At 48.6% G+C, this 20,186-nt stretch overlaps 1 protein-coding gene across 2 annotated transcripts; it reads left to right on the top strand.

Annotated features, from left to right (window-relative positions):
• The first annotated feature begins 2,041 nt into the window (after nucleotides 1-2,041).
• Nucleotides 2,042-20,171, top strand: EFHC1 (EF-hand domain containing 1). Of its 2 annotated transcripts, XM_040553866.1 has the most exons (11): nucleotides 2,042-2,154; nucleotides 6,528-6,749; nucleotides 8,248-8,535; nucleotides 10,232-10,381; nucleotides 11,482-11,674; nucleotides 11,986-12,206; nucleotides 13,012-13,152; nucleotides 14,374-14,587; nucleotides 15,194-15,341; nucleotides 16,181-16,397; nucleotides 18,434-20,171. In XM_040553866.1, exons 1-11 carry the CDS (start codon nucleotides 2,050-2,052, stop codon nucleotides 18,503-18,505), a joined length of 1,971 nt encoding a protein of 656 aa, XP_040409800.1. In that variant the 5' UTR covers nucleotides 2,042-2,049; the 3' UTR covers nucleotides 18,506-20,171. The 2 variants fall into 2 exon arrangements, with proteins under 2 accessions (XP_040409800.1, XP_040409801.1); XM_040553867.1 differs by lacking the exon at nucleotides 6,528-6,749.
• The last annotated feature ends 15 nt before the right edge of the window (nucleotides 20,172-20,186 follow it).

Raw genomic sequence — 20,186 nt, 5'->3', positions numbered from 1 at the left:
TGAACATACCTGAAATAAAGCATTAAGCTACCAGCTGGGCCTTAAACTTTGCAGCTGTCCCCAGTGATCTCCTTTTCTTTATCCTGTAGTTCTTTGTTTTCTTCTGGTTGAAGGTAAGACCTACTCTCAATCAAAAACAGTTCCTCCAGATATGAAAAGCACTAACCTCATTCTTTAGCAGTATCCTAACATACCTCTATCAAATACTTGTCTATTGAGGACCAATAGATGAGGTGGAAGAAAGGAAAAAAAATCCAAGCTTGCATTGCTTCAAGGTGTCAGTTGGACAAAGGCTGGGCATGACGACAAAGCAGTGTAGAAAGTGGTGAGGGAGAACAGACTGATTTCTGAATCCCTGATTTTGGATACTCGACTATCAAATTTCAGCCTGCTGCCAACAAGCCTGTGCTTCCAAGTGTTTTTTAACAGACCCATTGGAAGCAGCCCTCAGACCTTTCAGACCACAGATGGGGTGTGCTGAATCATTGTCCACTCTTAGCATGGGATTCACAGGTCAGACTTCTTGTAACCATACATGACAGGGGCGTAAGTACACGTAACAGCACAGCCTTTGCTCCAAAATATACGAGCTTTAAGTAGATAAGAGCTAGGAAATCTTGATATAGGAAACACTGATCCTTCTTTTTAGGAGTAGGGCTGTAGAGATGTAGGAAGCTAAAGAGGGTCGCCTTAACCTTTGCAAGTCTGACTCACCTGTAACAGAAGCAGATGGGTGTCAAAGATGCAGCTGGATCAAGATGTTCTGAGTTCAATTCTTTATTCCCCATTTCTCCCCTCTCCTGCTTTATGGTCACTATTTCTAACAAAGTATTAGCTTCTGCCATGGCTTTGCTTACTTGTCATTTCTTCATTCCCATCTCCCCAGAAACACTCAGGGGGAATATATTCACGGAGACTAAAGTGTTCTGATCCTCTCCTTGCTCATGTCTAGAGCCTAAAATCCCCCTTTGTGATGGCCTCTCTTTGCTTTAGTCCCCCTCTCATGCAAAGTGGGGGACAGCAGCTCTCCCGCCCCATTGCTCAAAGGGCACACTGCCACACAGCCTTGTGAAAAAGCTGCTGTCTCTTGCTTAGAGGATGGTAAGAGGATAGCAGGCAAGTTTCCTTCTCTGAGGAAGGTTCTGGCCCTTGCTGAGTTCAAGACGCCTGCTAAATGGTGCTTGGATACACCAGGAGAAATCAGAGAGGCGCTTGGGTCTCAGCACCCGCATCCGAGTCCACAGCCACGCTAGCTGCTCGCTGTCTCTCAGACCCATCTCTTTCAGCCCTGCTTGGCCTTCAGTCTATTATTTTCCTTTCTAGGCTCATCAGAGCCATTCTTTATCTCTCACTGCCTGCTTTTCTTCTCTCTCCCACAGCATGCTTAGAGAGACTGTGTTTCTCTCCGCCTGACTTCTGCTTACAAAACTCCCAGGTCCCGCTGCCTGCCCTTGAATTGCAGCCTGGTCTGTCTTGTACGCTGATGATAAAGACACCAAGGGAAAGAAATGCAGAAAACTTTTTTACTGTGGCAATTACTTGGCTTTCTTTTTATCTGTTATGCTTAACAGCGACTTTTGCCCAGCAACTTTCTCCTTGGAGACCCTCCTGCTTTTTTTTGCTGCTTCCTTCTGGAGTGAAAAAATCATGCAGAGAAGAGGGAAATGATGTCAGTGCTACAATGCACTGCTAATATACAAACTATATACATAATAAATCAGCACAGTCACTTCTGCTGAAGTATTTTGAGCACTCCGGGTATGGATTTGCCCCCTAAACTCCTTCTCTCCCTGGGCACCCCACAGTGCACAACTCCCAGAGGGGAAGGCTGGGCTCCCACCACCCGTTGGGGACATTTTAACACGGGGGGCACAGCCCCAGCTGTGACCTGAGGGCTCCCAAACTAAAACACCCCAGGGCCCTGAGGCCTCCCAGGGCCGCAGCCAAGGCCGCGGGCCCGCCCGTTGCCATGGCAACCGCTCCGGGTCGCCCAGCGCGCACGCGCGTTCCGAGGGCGGGCGCATGCGCACCGAAAGGGGGGCGGTTGCCATGGAGACGGCGTCGCCCCGGGGAAGGAGCGCGGCCGCCGCCATGAGCTCGGAGCGGGGCCCGGCGCTGCCCTTCCTGCCGGGCTGCGCCTTCAGGGACCCCACGGTGAGCCCAGCCGCCCGGCAGCACGCTATCCCGGGGCCCCCGGCGTCCCTGCTTCTGGTCCCGTCCTCCTGGGACGCCTCCCCCCCCCAGTAACGGGCTGGCTTAGGGGGTAAACACCCCCCCCCCCCCCCCCCCCCGGGCACCCCCTCAGGGACCGCCTCAGGCACCCCCTCAGGGATCCCCAGCGCTCCCTCAGACCCTCCCCTGGCTCCCTGGCAGAGCTGCTGGCCCCACATCCACCTGCTGTCCTTCCAGGGGACGTGTTGTCCCTCCCTGAGCCCAGCCCCAGGGAACCCGCTGGTCCCGCAGACCGCCCGCTGATTCCCCCGAGGGATGTGGTAGCTCCCCAGTTCACCGGCGTCCTGTCAATCCACGCCTGGGGAGCTGGGAAGCCCGCAAACGCGCTGGGCACCCTTTTGGGGTACCCACCGAGGTGACACCCGCTGAGGTGACACCCACCGAGGTGGCACCCAAGGGACCTGGTGCCCTCTAAGCTCACCTGGTGCTCCCCAAGGGACCGAATACCCGCCGACCCTCCGTGTCCTGGTGTTTCCCAAAGCCAACAGGTACCTGCCGATCTCACTCCTTGGGACCTGAGCACTCTGACCCCACCTGGTACCCCTGAGGTCGCCCACAGGAGACCTGGTGCTCCCTGAGTGCCCCCAGTGTGGTTTCAAGCCTGTTCACAAGGAACTGGGTGTCCCTGAGCCTGCCCTCCTGGGGATTTGGTACTCTTAAACTCATCCCCGAGGAACCCATTGCATCTTGCATCCATCTGGTAGCCCCTGAAATTGTCCCGGTAGCTTTGCAGAGTTAGGTTTCCCCTCCCAATTCATGTGATACCCCAAGGGAAGGGGTACCCTCAAAGTCACTCTGTAAACTCCAACCCCCCCAGGAAAACTACAGCTTCTCTGCCCCATCTCAGGACCTGATACTCACTCTGATACTGCCCTGAACCAGGCCCCATGCAGGCACCTGATAGCTTCCACAAATGCCTTCTCTGTATCCCCTGGAGAACTTAATCAGACCACAGGGATGCTCAGGAACCTGAGAATCCAATACTCTGTTAGACAACTGGGATCCCTGCGCAGGGCTGATGCCATCACAGCTTGCAGGATCCTCCCAAAGAAGCAAGACCCACTCAGCTGTGCCCAGGCTCCTTGGAAGAAGCAGCCTCTTCCTCATCCTCTGCACTTGAATTAACACCTAGGCAAAGAAGCAACCTTTCCTTTTCCCCATTCCCAACGGTCCACGCGCTGAGGTTCTGATAACCCCAAACCATCCCGATAACCTCTTGTGAAAGCAGTAGCACAGAAGAAAATTGACACTCCCCGGGCTCCTTCCAGTGCTGTTTTGGAGCGGCTTCCTTCTCCCCAGGGAACTAATATCTCGAGTCTCGACGCCATTACTTGTCTTCTGATGAGAATCCAATATCCTTGAATTTTCTGGAGTGCCTCCCTCAGAAGCAATGCTCCCAAACTTCAGCGGGGAGCAGATATACCAGGGCATGCCTGACGTTCCCCTGGAGCTTAATATCCCTGAGGATGGCCTTAATATCCCATCTCCAGAGAGCTCAGTACTCAAGCGAGGCCTGTTTGTCCCCCTCGTTTGTCCCCTGCTCCCTCCCAATGCATTCAAATTTCCTGGCAGGGCCCCAGCATGCTCTGGTATTGCAGGATAAAGGAACCTCATGCGTGGGGACCTTTGTCATGGGACGTGCTCCGCTGAAAAACAATCAAAAAAAAAAAAAAAAAAAAAAGGGAGAGAGAGAGATGCCTGGAGATGGTACTCCTGGTCCTCGATGCTCCTGTTGAACACCGACCCTCCCAGACCCAGCACTTCCACGGCTTCTTCCCTAGGTCGCTTCCCCTCCATCCCCTGCCACCACAAAGTTATTTCCGGAGGAGGCTGCAGCGTTTCCCAGGTGCCCTCACGACAGAAACTTCTATAACTCTTTAACTGCTCCTCGGGAGCGGGGAGGGAGCTCTCTTTTCTTTCTTCTGCTTGTGTGTGGGTTAGCCCGGGACACGTCGTTGTTGCTGTGCGGTCTCAGTGGTGCCCTCCAGCACAGTCGAACTGGTTTCGAAGTCAGCGATGAGTTCTTCAGCAGTAAGTGGAGTCACTTGCTCGTAACAAACACTCTCGATCGGGCAGCTATAGAGGTTGTCTCAGCGCTCTTCTCGCTGTTGGGCTGGAAATTTACGATGCAAGTCTCTGCTCCTGGCAAAATATTATTTCCTCTGTCGGTAAAATGCTGCGTGCTTTAGTCACGTGAAGGGCTGTACTGACATCGGCGTGTAAGAAACACCCACAGGACTTAACAGAGGAGATAGTTCAACAGTTCTGGTTACCCTAAAATAACAACTGGTAACTTTTTAAGGGGGTCCAGGCTCCGGAAATGGCTTTGCACTGCTCCTCAGGACGAGCCTGAGCGAGTGAAATCACCTCACTTTGCCAGCCTATGAGATGAGCATCGTGATACTGGTTTTCCAAGTGAATTTTGAGACGTGCAGAAGAAAATCTCGGTGTTTGAGTGAGACTGTGGTTAGTTATTGCTTTGTGTGTGTGTGCGTGTGCAGAGACACCGGCAGGGGAAGCAGCATTTGTGCGAGGCTTTATAGACTTAGCCAAGGACTTAATTCAGCGGATTTTCTCAGATAGCGACCGGCAGCGACTGAGATTAGGAGTTTACATTCTGGGCTTTCCCTTTCAAAGTGACATTAGTTACCTGATACTGCGAGATGCAGGCTGGCCCGGCGACGTGGGAGCCTTGTTCATTCATGAGGTGTTTTCTTTAGGCAGCTGTGGCCCTTAAAAGCCCGTCTGCCTCTGACAAACACCGCTGTTGCCCAATTTAAGGCCAAACTTCTTGGTTTTCCCTTGAATGTTTTCCCCAGAGCTTTCCCTGTATAAAGGCACTTAGTTCCCGGGAGGAAATGGCAATCCTGTGGCAGGGCTAATGTTTATAAAACACTCAGTTAACAACGCGTCTTCAGTAAATTCTCTTGTTTTCACCTGAACCTCTTTTCCTAACTGCTCTGCCCACAGCATTGCGAGATGCACAGCGCCGGTTCAGGGAGAAAACAGGCAGCTACTTGAAATCCAAGCGGGGCCTTGAAGGTGTGAATAAGATCAGAGGCTTAACCATGGGGGGCGAAGAGGGGGAGGAGGAGAAGCGGTTCACATGCCTGGGGTTGGACCGATCGCACGTCTAGGTCTGGAAAAGGAGCTGAAGAAAATCTGGAAATGCCTACAGTTCTGTTTTATTTGGCAAAACCCGAGGTAAAGTCAGAGACTTTATTATCAGGGACTCGCAGTTTCTCCTGTTTTCCCTGGAACACTGCGTGCTGAAGGCCTGGTGGGAGCAGCCAGCCCTGTGCTGTTTCAGATGGTTTTGGGATTGCAGGTGAGGTACCAGATGTGGTGGTCTGTGAGGGGACTCACGTCCGGTCTTCATCTTCAGCAGTGACGAACACGACTGGGCAGGCGGAGATCCCATCCTGTTTTCAGCTCTGATCTTCTCTTGTTGTGCATCTGTAAGCAAAGCAGGGACCTTCCTGTGCCATCTGGATAACGATTTAGCTTCAAGAACGGCTCAGGAGCCGGCGTGAAGCAGGGAGCAGAGACAGGTGAAGGGCTCTAAGAAGGTCAAAACCAAGAAGAAGCCATCAAAGCAAAAAATATCAGGTGATTCCCACAGACAACGTTATTCAGTGCTCACAAAGACAGAATTCTGTTTGTCTTATCAGGCCTCACAAGTCTGCTACAGGGCCTTACGCTGTGGTTGTGGCTTTCTTCGTGTGTGGACCTCTGCACAGGCTGTGGGGAGACGTGGTGGGACAACTGCTGTGCTTTGGTGTGGTTCACGACTGCAGTTCCGTGCGCACGACACGCCTTGACTCAACGCAGCAAGGAAAATCCTCTGAATATCATCCCCAGGAGAGGTTTGACAAAATATCAACAGAAGACGCAGCAGGTGCACAACCATCCTTGTGCGATAGCCGAGGGAGCACCATGAGGCATAACAGTGAGGTGTTGTACGGCAGGAGCACAGAGAAGGGAGCGCAGAGTTAGTGAGACAAATACTAGGGCAGATAGAGTGCTGTTTCCCCATTCTGGACACCGAGGCTTGTGGTCAGTCTGCGCCAGAGCTAGATTTGAGATCACTCTGCTGCTTTGTTCCTCCGGTCACTGTTTTTTTCAGCCTTTTTGATCTAAGCATAAAATTTGATTGTAATTCACTGCTGCAGTAGGTTCTAATAAAACGCCGTGGAGGCATTCTGCATGTCCGACTCTTACTGTTTTTCTGTGCTTTCAGTAGCCGTCTCTGCTGAGTGCGTGTAGTATTTTCACATCTGGTTTTTCTTCCCCAGAAAACATCCTTTCATCGCTCTCAGACCCTGGGCTACAAAAATGGCTTTGCCTTTTCTCGGCTGCCAACAGTGGGGATCGGCGGGGAGCGACTGCACGTGAATCAGCTTTCGCAGGCTGAATTAGATGAATTATCCAACACGAGACCCGCGCTGACCTACGGGCAAGCCAGGCAGGCTCCTCCTTCGGGCTTCATTCCAGCACACGTGGCTTTTGACAAAAAGGTATAAAGAAGCTTATTCCAGGAATATCAGCTGGCCAAGCTCGGAGACATAAACAGTCAGCTCCAGGGTTCACGGGACAGCGTGCAGCAGTTTTCAGATGCCATTGCCCTTAGTCAGAGACAGCTGAACCCCAGTCTGAAAGAGGCTTTCTTTGCTCAGGAGGAGGATTGTAATACGTAAACGATGTAAGACATTCCCCACGAGTTATGCCGGAGCATTGCCAGCAGGAGTTTGAAAAGAAGTTTGATTAACTCTGAAAAGCTTCAGTTTATAACTGTTGCTCTGTAAAAGCCAGCCTGCCCCTCTGCATTTCCAGGACTATATTGAGGTTGTAACCGAGCTTAGACTGTAAAAGTCACTCTGCAACGGTGTGCTCGCGCACTGTCTGGCTGTGGTCTATCTATTTATGCTCGTGCTTGTCACCGCAGCGTGTTAGAGCCTGCACTGCCCCGTTAGTACTTCCTGCATTACATCTTGGTGATCGTATCGGTCTAGGAGGTGGCTGTGTGTCTGCCCGGAGCAGTCCTGAGCTGACCCTTGATTTTCAACGTTGCACAGGCTGCACGAGGGCGTGTGCAGCCCCAGGCGGAGCAGTCCCTGCAGAGTGTGCAGGGCTCAGCAGTCCTGAGCACACAGCGGGAGCTGCACGCTGCCAGGCAGGCCTGCAAAGGCAGCCTGCAGCCAACCCTCAGCCCATCTGTGAGACAGCCTGGGGAACAGATGTGCTGTGTTAATTGCTGCTTCAGAGGCCATTCTTTCAGAGTCACGTCGATGTTGCCATTTAATCTGTCAGACACTTCTCAGCCCCTTCATTCAGGCCAGAGGAGCAGCCACCTGCTTACCTAGCTCTGTGGGCTGACGTAGGCTGGGCGTGCAAGGCTTGGTTAGCCACCTACGCCCTCTTAGGGGCAGTGAATGTTCTTGGAGGGAATACTTGTGCTTCTTTCACGCGCAGAAACTGTGAGCGACTGGCTTTTGGCAGGGTATGCAGCATGCGTTTTCTCTGGGCCCTGATTTCTCTCCTCGTTTCTCCAGCACACACTGGCTCTTCCGTTCAGTACTGCATGGATATGAGTTCCTGAGCCATGCAGGTCCTAAGGTCCACAGATGTGGTGGAACTCAGCTAAAATCACCAGGTAGCTTTGTAGACCCTGGTTTAAGGAGGCTGACTATTAAAGAAAGTCACGAGATTACTGGCAGCAACCAAGCACCTGGCAGGAGGTAAAATAGCAGGTGATCAAAGGAAGAGGGAAAGGACCACGTTTATTACAAGTGTCTCATGCCTACCAAACTAATAAAAGGCAAATGCTGATAAAAGCCCTCATGATGCCTCCACCATTAGTCACGGATTAGGCTACAGCAGGCTTTGATGATTCTATAGATTACAATCCAGTAATTTTGCACTGTCGAAACACCTTACAAATAAACTATTCGGACTAATTATGATTTTCAAATTGTTTCTTTCTCTCTCCCTTTGGGATGTTGTCCCAAACAACAGATTTTGAAGTTCGATGCCTATTTCCAGGAAGATGTTCCTCTCTCTACAGAAGAGCATTACCGTATTCGCCAAGTGGGTATCTATTACTATCTGGAAGACGACAGCATATGTGTCATAGAGCCTGTTGTGAAGAACTCTGGTCTCCCTCAAGGCAAACTTATCAGACGCCATCGCGTGCCCAAGAATGACCGTGGGGAGCATTACCACTGGAAGGACCTGAATCGGGGCATGGACATCACCATGTATGGCAGGACGTACCACATAGTCAACTGTGACCCGTTCACCCAGGTGTGTTGCCTGTACAGAGAATACTGACACGAAGAACCCCAGGAGGTACAGGTGGCAAGAGCTGCTGGAGTCCCAGTAGCCTGTACCTGCAGCTTTCACACTGAGGTTGCTTGAGATCTTTCGTTTTGTGTTCTGTGGAGACTTCTTTCCTTAGATCAATGGGTGGTTCAAGGTATGATACTTGCTGAGGGCACAATAAGTGCTCAGTATTTTTGCCCCAGGGCTGCTTTGACTCCGTTCTCTGTCCTCAAGATTCGGTACAACAAAAACTCGAAGCTCATTTCTGTGTTAAGAAAATTGGTCTAAGTTCATTTCTATGTGTACAACGGTTTAACTGCTTGGAGTCCTAATGAACCATTGTGCATATATGAAAGGGAAATTACTGATCTTAGCTCTTTTCCAGCTTAATACTCCTTTGGTAAGAACAGGGCAAGGGAATGCTGTCAGTAACTCTGCATTTATCCACAGCCAGCCCAGAAGAGCACTCATGGGTTGAGAATCGTGGTACAAACTGACCTAAGAGCGCTTACTCATTGCTTACTTTTCTATTTCTGGCTACTTCTGTACAAGTAAATTAAATAATAACAATGCATTAACAAAAATAACAAATACCAATGTACTGGTATACTCTTAGTTTGTCCCCAGTGTAATCTGGGCCCTGGCTAACCACTATTCTTCCAAGCACTTCCCAGGAACAATCCAGGAGTTAGAATGCTCCAGGGACCATTCTCAATAGATGAATTGCACGCAGCCAGCTCATCCTGGAGGCTGAGAGAGTTTAGATAAGGGTTATTCCTTGCCAGTTGGCCTCAGTGCCCAGGAATGTTCCCAATCGTGTGTAATATATTAATATATATCTGTCAAGAGCATGTGGGGCCTACTCTGCTGGAACTGGATGGCCGTTAAAGTCAGTTGACATCAGATGAAGAGCTGGTTCACCTGTTAATCTTGGTTGCTCGACGGAAAACATGAAATGAGCTACATGGGTCTACATGTCAAGGTCTCTGGTCAATTTTATCATTAACTGGCATCCTCTAGACCAGAAGAGTCTGAAAACGTGAACCTGCCTTGTGAGTTTTCAGGGTGATCTCACAAGTCTGTTGGAGATGTTTGCACAGGTGCTTTCTGGGTTGAATATTTTCATGGGCCACTTCCCAAAGCCAAACAGGGAAGAGGTCCATTGACTTCAGAGGTTGTTTTAAGTGACAGAGTGCACAAGCAATACCCTAGAGTTTGTTTATGCATCCAAGGTAAGCCAAAAATTCCCTTTATAAACAAACAGATTGTTCTCCTTCTGTGGGAAAAGTGCTCCTCCTGGAAGAGGAGCTAAAGCTGTTACTCTAGACACATATCCTTCTGGCCAGAGGGGCCTCAGTGGGCCTGGAATGGGTCACACTAACTTCCATTGTCTGATGGAATGGAGAACCCTGTGTCTCTTGCAAATTTAGACTGACTACATCCATGGTTATGCATTTACTTAATCTTTTTGGTTTACGTAAAATAGATCAACCCAACTGTTATCCTCCATTTAAAGTCCCTAAGGCCAAGGAAGATGGTGCTTAAGTAAAATCTGACTTAGGACACTGAGGGCAGGACTGCCCTGAGCAATGAAAAGGCAGACAAAGTCACCTATCTCTGGTCACCTCTTATCTGTAGAACTCATGGCAGCAACTAATATCTCAGGTGACTTTCCTAGGTGTTCCTGGAGAGCCAAGGAATTGAACTGAACCCTCCAGAGAAAATGGTTTTTGATCCTTACACAGAAATGCGTCGGATGCCCATGCGCATGTACATCACGCCATCAGATTTCGACCAGCTGAAGCAGTTTCTGACTTATGACAAGCAGGTGAGTGAGCTGGCAGCAATCACCCACGTTATAGTCTATACGTGTCATAGAAACCTGGGTCTTATGAGTGCCTGCAACTCTAATCATTCTAAAAAACCTCAGTCCACTGGACAGACTCAAAATTTGCTCCTTTCTTGGTGTTAGCGAGAAACAAAATCATTTTTTTGCTCAACTTTGTGCTTTGTGAACAGTTTCTCTTTGGACTGCAGAGCCCGTTCTCCAGATCCTTCATCTCTTTCTTGCTTTCTTTTGGGATGCTGTAGGCCACCTGCCTTGGAAAGTTAGCAGATAGGAGCAGATGCAGTTCTAATGTGAGTGGGGATGATGCAGTCACGCCTGGGCCAGCTCTGCCTGTGAGAGCTGCACCTTGGGGAACTTTTGAGCTGGTCCACTGAGTGCAGCGCTCCCAAAGCAGTGCCTGCCACTTGAATTTGTTAGATTGCCATTAGGTCAACATGATCCCACAAAGCTAAGCAGGCGTTGCACCAGTAAGCGATGGACTTGGAAGCACTGCAGTATGAGGTGTTTGACTTCTGTGGCATTAAAACATATTTCCAATAGTAAGAAATAAGTTGGGGTCTACAGTTAATGCGGTCTCCTTAGGAGAGCTCCATACCCTCTGCCTTCCTCATCGTGAGAGTAGTAAAGAATTGGCCATGAAACCTCAAAGAGGTTTAAGAGTCAAAACTATATTCTGTCCTACTTTGTTAAGTTTCATTAGAAAAATCACCTCCATTAAGAGGACTTCCCTACTCACCTTGGGTAATTATTTTCTGCTAGTTTTTAATCACTTTTCCCCCCATTTTTCCTCACACTTCCTGAACTAAATTTCTTGCCTTAGCACATATTGTTCTCTCTCGTGGCTGCATTCAAGGTAAGCCAGGCCTGTTCAGCTCTCCAGGCCCTTCCCTCTGCTGCCTCAGCAGCCCATGCATCCCAGTGCCCACAGTATAACAAGGGCTTGGTTCTTCTGTTCCTGGTAGAGAAGAGTGCTGAGTTGTCTCCAGTCACCCCACCCATTTCAATCAACTTCATTTGGACAAAGTGTTAGTAATTCTAATCCATGTTTGTTTTCTGTGCCTGTTTTTTATCCACCCCAGGTCCTTCGCTTCTATGCCATGTGGGATGACACCAACAGCATGTTTGGTGAGAATCGGCCTTACATCATACATTACTACTTGGCAGATGACACGGTGGAGGTTCGGGAGGTCCACAAGCACAACGATGGCAGAGACCCATTCCCAGTACTGATAAAACGCCAACGCTTGCCCAAAACCTTTGTGGAGAAGAAAAGTAAGTTTAGACCAGCCAGCACATCTGCTTGTGCTAAAGTGCCTCAGTGGGTGGGTGTAGATGTGGAAGCTGTGTCAGGGATACATCAAGTCTGGAGCATCTGTGATGTGAGAACACTGCAAGCATCATCAGCTTTTGGCCAAAGAAAAGTTCTTTCAGTGATCACTAAAGTCTTTATCTTTTGGGAAGCAGAGCAATACCAACAGCTCCGTGGAGATTTTTATACAACTTGCTTTTGTACTCCTTTTTGCAATGAAATATTAATATCTACCTGATTGATTTATTTTTCTTTTTGCCCCCTTGTGCTTTAGAGACCTTCCCAAGCTGTGTGCTGGAAATCTCTGATCAGGAGGTACTTGAGTGGTACACAGCTAAAGATTTTGCTGTTGGCAAATCCACCACCCTCCTTGGACGCACTTTCTTCATCTACGATTGCGATGAGTTCACACGAAACTTCTATCGTGACAAATTTGGCATCACAGACTTCCAACCAGTGGAGATAAAGGAAAAACCACCTGAGGAAGTGCCCCAGGTACTGTAAACAATTTCCCAAAGGAAGGGAGGGAAAGCTGCAGTCTGTGTAAGCTCTGGTTTTAAAGTATAGGTTCAGCTTAGCAAGAGGTTGTAAAGAGGTTCAGCATAAAGAAAAGCTGTAAGCAAGTACCTTGAGGAAGACAAGGCAAGGATGGTCATAAGTCATATAACAGGGAAAACCCTCTGAAACTGTCAACTGTGAATAGCATAAAGGACAGAGTACTTGCTAATGGTGATAGAAAGCACTCTGGTTATGTCTATACTAGAAAATGAAATAATGTCAGGGTTTGTTTTCTGACTGGGAGGCTAACTGGCACAGTCTGGCTGTACTCATACCACTAAGCTCTCCCTCATTCTCCAAAAAAGGGTTGCTAAGTCCAAAGTGCTTGCTGGATAGTCATTGCCCATGTTATCTCCCAGACTGGGCCCAGGAATAGTGCAGAGTGTTAGCTGGCCTAGCTCACAAACGCGATGGGGCTTTGGTTAGCAGTGTAACCATTTAGATGACTGAGTTCCTCTGCACAGGAAGGGTTAAGTTATTAGCATACCATTAGTCTCTTTATTCAAAGAAATTACCTGGCTTTCTGACTAAAATTTTCTTAGCTCTCTAAAGTGTTTCTATAAATAAGGGGTCCAACACATGATTGGGCTAGTAGCGTCTTTACTGGGCAGGGTGGCACAACTGTTGCCACCTGGTGACAGAAGAGGTCTTTCCAAACAAATGGTTTCTGGTAAGCTGTCTTGCAAACATTGTCTTGTTCTTAGTTTCAGCTGTTTCTGCTTGGTATCTCCCCTGGCTGCAGGTAATTCCTCCCTATAATGGTTACGGCTTCCTTGAAGACTCTCTTCAGAACTGCTTTTCTCTGTTTCCAAAGCCTCCCCGGAAAGATATAATTAAGATGCTAGAGAACGACCACAAAGTGCTGCGATACCAGGTGGCCCTGGTAAGAGTTTTCCGTGATGATATAGTGCTTACATCAGTTCATGTTGCAGAGTCAGAAGGATGGGAAAAACAGGCTGCTCAGACAAGGCTGCTAGCAAATTTTCTTCTGTGCTGGTGGGACAAGAGATTTCCCTGAGCCAACGCTCATGACCCTTAGGGGATGCCCCTGGGTTACTGTGTACTTGCTGTGACAATTAGTAGCACGCAAAGGTAGGAAAAAAAAAAACAAGGCCAGGCAGTGCAAAATAGACGTGCTACAAAACCACAGCCATTTATGGAAAAACTCCCACTGACATCAGCACGTGACAGATGGCCCTCATTGAAACTGCATTGCAACTGGGCACCGTGCCTCTGCCTGCCTCCAACTGCTGCCAGAAGCGTGAGCCTGCTGTCTCTCTGCTGCTGGCTCTCAGCACCTGTCCTTCCCCAGGCCAGTCCCAGCTGCAGCAGCCAGCAAGGGGCTGTGCTGGCAGAGCGGCGAAGTGCCGGTGCAGAAGCTGGGGGCAGACCACGGGGACGGCGCTTTCCACCCGCAGCATTCAGGCCCTCGCCTTTGTGCCAGCTTTGCAGCTGGTTTATGCAAGGAACCTCTGGCACGTCCAGCAGCAGCAATGGCATTTCCTGTGCTGCCTGGTGCCTGCCCTCTCCAAACACTCAGGGTGAACAAGGGCTGATTTCTTTTCTCTTTTGTGCACGAGTTCCTAAAGGTCACAGCTGACGAGTTAAGATCAACTTAATTTTAAACTAAGCAAGTAAACCCACTGGTGTGTGAGGGGAGTGTCTTCCTGTGAGTAAGAGCACCAAGCAGCACCGGCCCCTCTCAGGCAACCATTAGAATGAAAAATATAACTTTAATGGTAAACTTTACAGCTGGAATTCCTCTGGATGAATCATTCCATATAGGATATTCCTTTCTCTTGGATTACTCAGTCTGGAAACACTGAATGCATTTGGTCACTGCATCCCAAATTCTGCTTGTTAGCCCAACAGGAACAAGTAACCTTTGAAATTCAGGTATTTAATGCTGTCTAGGGCTTCGTTACCTGGTGTCAGTGTATCTGCAGCTTTTGCCTGTATCAACTGCCTTGTTTAGTCAGCTAGAAAAAAAGCTATGAACTCTGGGCGCTTATTATTAGTAGGTTCCATTGTAGGCCTCAGCTCCTCAGGAAAAGAAGAAACCTGGTTCAAATGTTCTTTTCCAAAGCTACTACCTTTCTTCTAGGAGTCACCAAACCCCGAGGACAGAAAGCGTCGTTTCATCCTCTCTTATTTCCTCTCCAATGACATGATCAGCATCTACGAACCCCCAGTCCGTAACTCCGGCATCATTGGGGGCAAGTACTTAGGAAAGACCAGGGTCGCCAAACCAGGCTCTACTACAGACAATGCCACGTACTACGGGCCCTCTGACTTCATCATAGGTTCTACGATTGAAGGTAAGATCCAGCCTGGCTTAGGAATTCTCTGAGCATTGGGTTTCCAGTGCCTGACCTGTCCTCTATGGCACAGACAGTGCACAAGTCTTCCTGCATTTGAGAGATGAGCTCCTTCTGGATCTGGTTGCATTGAGTTACCAGGTCACCAGTAACTCTGATATAACTCTGCTACTGTCAGTGTTTGGACCTTAGACATAATTAGGAAAAGAGAGATGTTCTTCATTGTAGGTGTTCACATTTTGGGAGCTGCCCGGATTCACAGGGTTAAAGCTCGGCCAGTAACTTTGTTACTGTGGCCAGTAACAAAGGCCATTAACCGATCCTGTATGGAACATAAATGTAATACTGAAATGTTCGAAACACACCAGTGCTAATGGGGGAGTCATTTTAAGCCCAAGCATGGTGTCTTTGCTTTCAGCAGCTGCTCTTGCGACAGAATTCCCTTTGGGTGAGTGAAACCCTTCACACTATAAGGATTGCAACAAATAGCCCAGTCAGCTCTGACCCTAACCACAGGGGAGAAAACATGCTCCCTCCTGGGTGATGAAGTGACTTAACCACGCTGAAAGGCAGGTAGCACTGCTTGCTTTAATGCCTCTTCCACAGTGTTTGGCCACAGGTTTGTTATCACCGATGCTGATGAATACGTGCTTAATTACATGGAGAGCAATGCAGAGAGCTTCCCTGCAGCAACACTGCAGTCCCTGAGGGATCATTTTCGCCCACGGCAGGTGGTGGAGGAGACTGCCAAAAGGTAGGCTTCAAAGGATGGTGTTGTGGAGCTAAATGAGACTCAGGGCTGACAACGAAGGGGATTTTCAGCAGCCTCCATGGGCTCCAGCCTGCTGTCTAATGGCTGCTCAGCTATAATTCAGCTCCAAAATCTTGTGTCTGAACACATACAGGGGGTATGAGGTGTGTACAATATAATGTCACGGCTGCCACTGACCCCAAAGCCTTGTGGGACAGCTCTGGCTCAGCAGAAGAGACACTTTCAGCTAAATGGATGCAGTCATCTTTTTTTCCAAAAGAGAGCAGTAAACTGTAATAGGTGCTGCTAACGCTGTCTGCATGAGCCACCATCTGGCTGCGAGGGCAGAGGAGGGTCGGTGGAGTCTTTTTCTTGTTTGCTCTGGCCTGTCAGAGCCTAGACCACATACCCTTTTTAGGTGTCTGTCTGGAGCCATTTTAGGTGTCCTAGTAACAATCCTATAACCTCACAAAGAGTCAGCTCATAGCATGGTATTTCAGAAGGTCTGGTTGAAACTGGAGTTGCACTGCAGTTCCTCAGACTGCATGAAGCATACAAGAAAATCCTCCTTGTCCCAAAGTAATCGTAGGCAAAGGGTGCACAAAGCAAATGTCATGCAGATGGAAAAAAGTGTTTACCTAATGTCCAAGATGAAGATTAAGCTTCATCTGTAAGTCCAAGCTGAGATGAGCTTGCCATATGAACCAAGTGCCCCGGAAGCCTGCTCTGTATTCAGAAATACAGTCTGGCCAGCCATGGTGGGCAGCCAGCACAGAAGCATCACAGTAGGGCTGCCAGAAAGAGCTTCTACATGAAATCCTCTTCTCCCTTTCCTTCTACAGTGATGTCCCTGCACTAGGGACCAGCCAGCAGGAACTGGATGAATTAATCGTGCGGGTTCAGGAAGAGCTGAAGCTCCATAATTACTTGAACAACAGCAGCATTCGGGAGGCGTTTCTTCAGTGTGACAAGGACGACTCTGGTGTCCTCGACAAAGCAAAATTTTTCTCTCTTTGCAACAGCTTAAGCGTGCCGACCAATGCCGTCCTGGTTAACAAGGTTAGAGGGAAGGGGTGCTGTGCATGTTGAATTCCCCTCCTGTGGGTGTTCCAAAAGAGCTCTTCTACAAACCAGCCCGAGCCAGGCTAGGCCAACAGCTATTCTATCCTACAAAGGGGAACAGCTTCAAGAAAGGGGTGAGATTCAGAAAGGCCTCTGAGCTGTTGGACTGAGCCTTTCTTCTCTTAAAGGATGAGATAATGATTCATGTGTGCTAAGCGAAGGGAAGAAATGTAACCCAGGTTGCCCCCAACATGAGCAGCCTAGTTTTCAGCTGCACTGTTAGGTGAAGCTGAAAGTGCCTGCTGGGTCAGGTCTCAGATAGAAGCAGACGAGGAGGTTGTAAATCATGATGGAGATGAGGAACAGGCTACTGCAGAGCTCCTGAGCGTCTGTCGTGACTTAGGCACGCCTGGGCCTGAGGGGAGTTGACACCGAGGTGCTTGGGGGATCAACCTTAGGAAAGCATAGACACATTGTGAATTTAACAGCAACTGAATCCAAGATTTGAGAACTAAGCGTAGTCCAAAAATATAGTAATAATCATATCCATTACTAATCCTTTCCACATTCAGCTGGCAGCCTGACCCCTCTGTGAGAAGTCAGCCCGTGATCCTTCATTCTTCAGGTTGTAATGTTTGTGCCCATTTGTCACTGAAGTTCAGCAAGCCCACAGCTCACAAGGCAACCCAGCTTCCTCTGCTGCCCATAGCTCGGGCCGCCTGTGGCCTCTTGGTTAACCCAACTGAAACAGACTTGCTGGGCACAATGAGCAAAAACAGGAAAGAAACTAAAGAGAAAAATTCTTGCAGAGGGGAGGGAGAACGCTTCCAGGAACATGACTGGCAAGGATCCTTGCGTAGCATAAGGAGATATACAATAGATTAGGGGCCAGGAAAGGCAGACTCATGCTTTAAGGAAGCCTAGAAACCAGAGAGATTATTTCCCTTGCTAAAACAACATGTTCTAACCCACAGATGTGAGCATCACAACCGTGGTTAGAAAGGTGCACAGGCAGGGTAGTTAATTCTCTGCATGTGCACTGAGTAAAGGCCTTTACCCAGTGCCCTGAGGAATTTAAAGTACAAGGTGGTGACCACCCTTCCTTCTCCCACTCCAAGAATGGGAGGTGAAGCGGCTTGCCCGAGAACACGCAGGGAGCCTGCGACAACTGAGGCTCAAACCTTGTGTCTGAATCCCCACCTAGGACCTGAACACTAAAAGCATTCCTCTTCTCTCCTGAAATCTTAATAAGAACGTGCCCACAGCCCTTGGGACCGTGACGGCGCTATAAATTAAGCATACGGCAGATAGTTAACTACTGTCTGGCCCGGAGAGGAGCACAGCTGTCAGTCACACAAGAACAACACTAGTAAATCTGTCTCCAGGCGACAAGGGGAAGAAGAATCCTTTCAAGGAACTGTGATATTAGACCTTTTCCATCTCCCTGGGTGTCAGAAGGAGATTAGTTATGCAGTTAAAGAAACAAAAGCCCTCTTTCTTCCCCGTAAGCATACAAAGGCTATAGCTCTGTAACACAATGCAGGGTCAGGCATGGATACCAGAACTGGCTCATTAGCAGGGCTGTCACTGAGCTCAATTATCTGTGTCTCCACTTTATGCCATGTGCACACAGCAAGCGACACCACTGAACAGTGACTGTTCAGATATGCTGCCTCCATCACACTTTTGGCAGGGATTTCTATGGGGTTTCTGAAGGATTTGCTGTGACCTGTGTCAGTCTGTGGTCACACTTCATTTTTTGTGGCTCTGTTGTCACTGTGGTGACACTTAGAGGGCAATCAGGGGTAAACTCACACACTTTAAACTCCTGTCTTTGCATAGGTTACTGTCACCCATAAGCACTCGAGGTTACCTGTGATGCAGGTCTACTAAGGTAGTAGGCTCTTCCACACGGGGGAACAAGATCTTCTGCTCTGTCACATAAGGCGTACCTCTGGATACTTTTCCCTAACAAAAAATATGTTTGCAGCTTCTTCCAACTCTTTATGGTGTTGCTTTTTTTTTTTCCCCAGCTTATTGACCTATGTTCTTGTGGAGAAGACAAGATAAATTACCGTGACTTCCTCAGAGCCTTCCCCTCGTGAAGCTGAAGCACAAGACCAGCAGTAATATCCTTAGCTGAGTTGACTGGAAGACATCATACTTCAAAAAGGATGCTCTAGTTTTCACCTTTGCTTCACTTACTTCCTTACTAATTTCGCCCTGGCTTGGTTAACTTTTTTCTTTCCCAACCTCTCCCTGCCCTTTTTGCTACCACCAAACTCAACCTCCAAACTGCTGGATATTGAAATGAAACTCACAGGAAAAAAGTTTTGGAGAACCAAAAGCCGGGTTCTTCAGTTGGCCCCTCAACTTTTCCATGCTTGTACTAGCAAGCAAGGCTTGCTAGAGCAAAAGATCTCTAAAGCCTGGAGTGATGAGCACTCTGGATTTCTCTTACAGAGTTGAAAGGTGCCTTTCACCTTCAAGCAGTGACAACTGCCAGTTTAATTTTTTATTTGCATTGCAAGAAGACCTAAGAGCCCTGCCATGGACCACAATAAACTCATGCTTGCTAGTCTGAATGTAAGCAAGTCACGTATGGCTGCTATAGCGTTAACAAGTCCCCTTTAAATAAATGTACCTCTATGCCTCGAGTAGCTAAGGATTAAAATGAAAAAAAAAAAAAATACCACCACAGAAACAATTCTGATTCTGGATTTACTTGAAATGGAGTAGTGGTTTAGCTCTCACATATCTCATGGAAGTTGCAGGGTTTGTACACAGACCTGCTGACAGCAGCTTTGCATTTTTTAACAAAGGTTGGGAGAATGGCTTTCGAACCGAGATGCTGTCTAAACCCATCTCAGGCAACCTGTCATCTTACAGGATAGGTCCAATGAAAAGGAAAAACTAACAGTTGGCATAGCAATAGAGCTCTGACACTTTCGCTCAGATTGCTCATCTCGTCATGAAGGTAAATGGGGCAGGAGCCTTCTCAGCCCAGATGACACCTGCCAGGTATTGCCATTGAGCACAGATGAAGGGCAGCTATCACGCACGCAGCAGAGAACAAAGCTCTTTGGAACGAAATGCTTATTTAAATCAGCTTTTGTGCTGTGGATTCCCACTTCCCCTCAGCCAGCTGAGTCTCCACACGACAGCTCCCTCCTGCCTCCCCTTGTTAAAAAGGTCACCGCTCTTCCCTTCTGGGCCCGTTTTGTGCTGCTCTTCACTCCGACCGAGTCGCTCGAGCTATCTTGGGTCCACCTCTGATTTCAAAGCATGGCTTGGCGTTGCATGAGGTGCCTTCCAAGCAGCTGCTGACAAAGGCTAACTTCTAAAGGGCACCCTAATCAGCTTTTCCAGAGGCCAAAAACTTACAGATGAAATTACTGGAGCTGTAGGCTGTAGAAAAGAAAGTCGGAATTTGTTTTCTGCACATGCTATGAAATGGTAACCTAATACTCAACCAAATCATGTAGCGTGCCCAGGGCCAGCTGCGGGAAGTATACAATTTAGCTCACCAGAAAGCATGCACCAAAGCCACATCAAATAAATCACACCCTCCAAATGCCCTTATCCTCCACTCCCAGCAAGCGAGGCAGCCACAGATAACTAACTCAGAAGCAGCTGCCTATGACACGGAAAATTCAGGAATGGGACCCATAGCTGGGGGGAATATGAGGACAACAGATGCCACAGCAAAGGGAACAGACTCATCTAGCATGGCAGGAGGAGAAGTACGACCCATCCCAGCCTGCTCTGTAAACCCGTACAACTCAG

The sequence above is a fragment of the Cygnus olor genome, chromosome 3 (assembly GCF_009769625.2).
Source record: "Cygnus olor isolate bCygOlo1 chromosome 3, bCygOlo1.pri.v2, whole genome shotgun sequence".
NCBI classification, from domain to species: Eukaryota; Metazoa; Chordata; class Aves; order Anseriformes; family Anatidae; genus Cygnus; species Cygnus olor.
The sequence above is the reverse complement of the archived record's forward strand: the minus strand, read 5'-3'. Positions and strand labels throughout refer to the sequence as shown.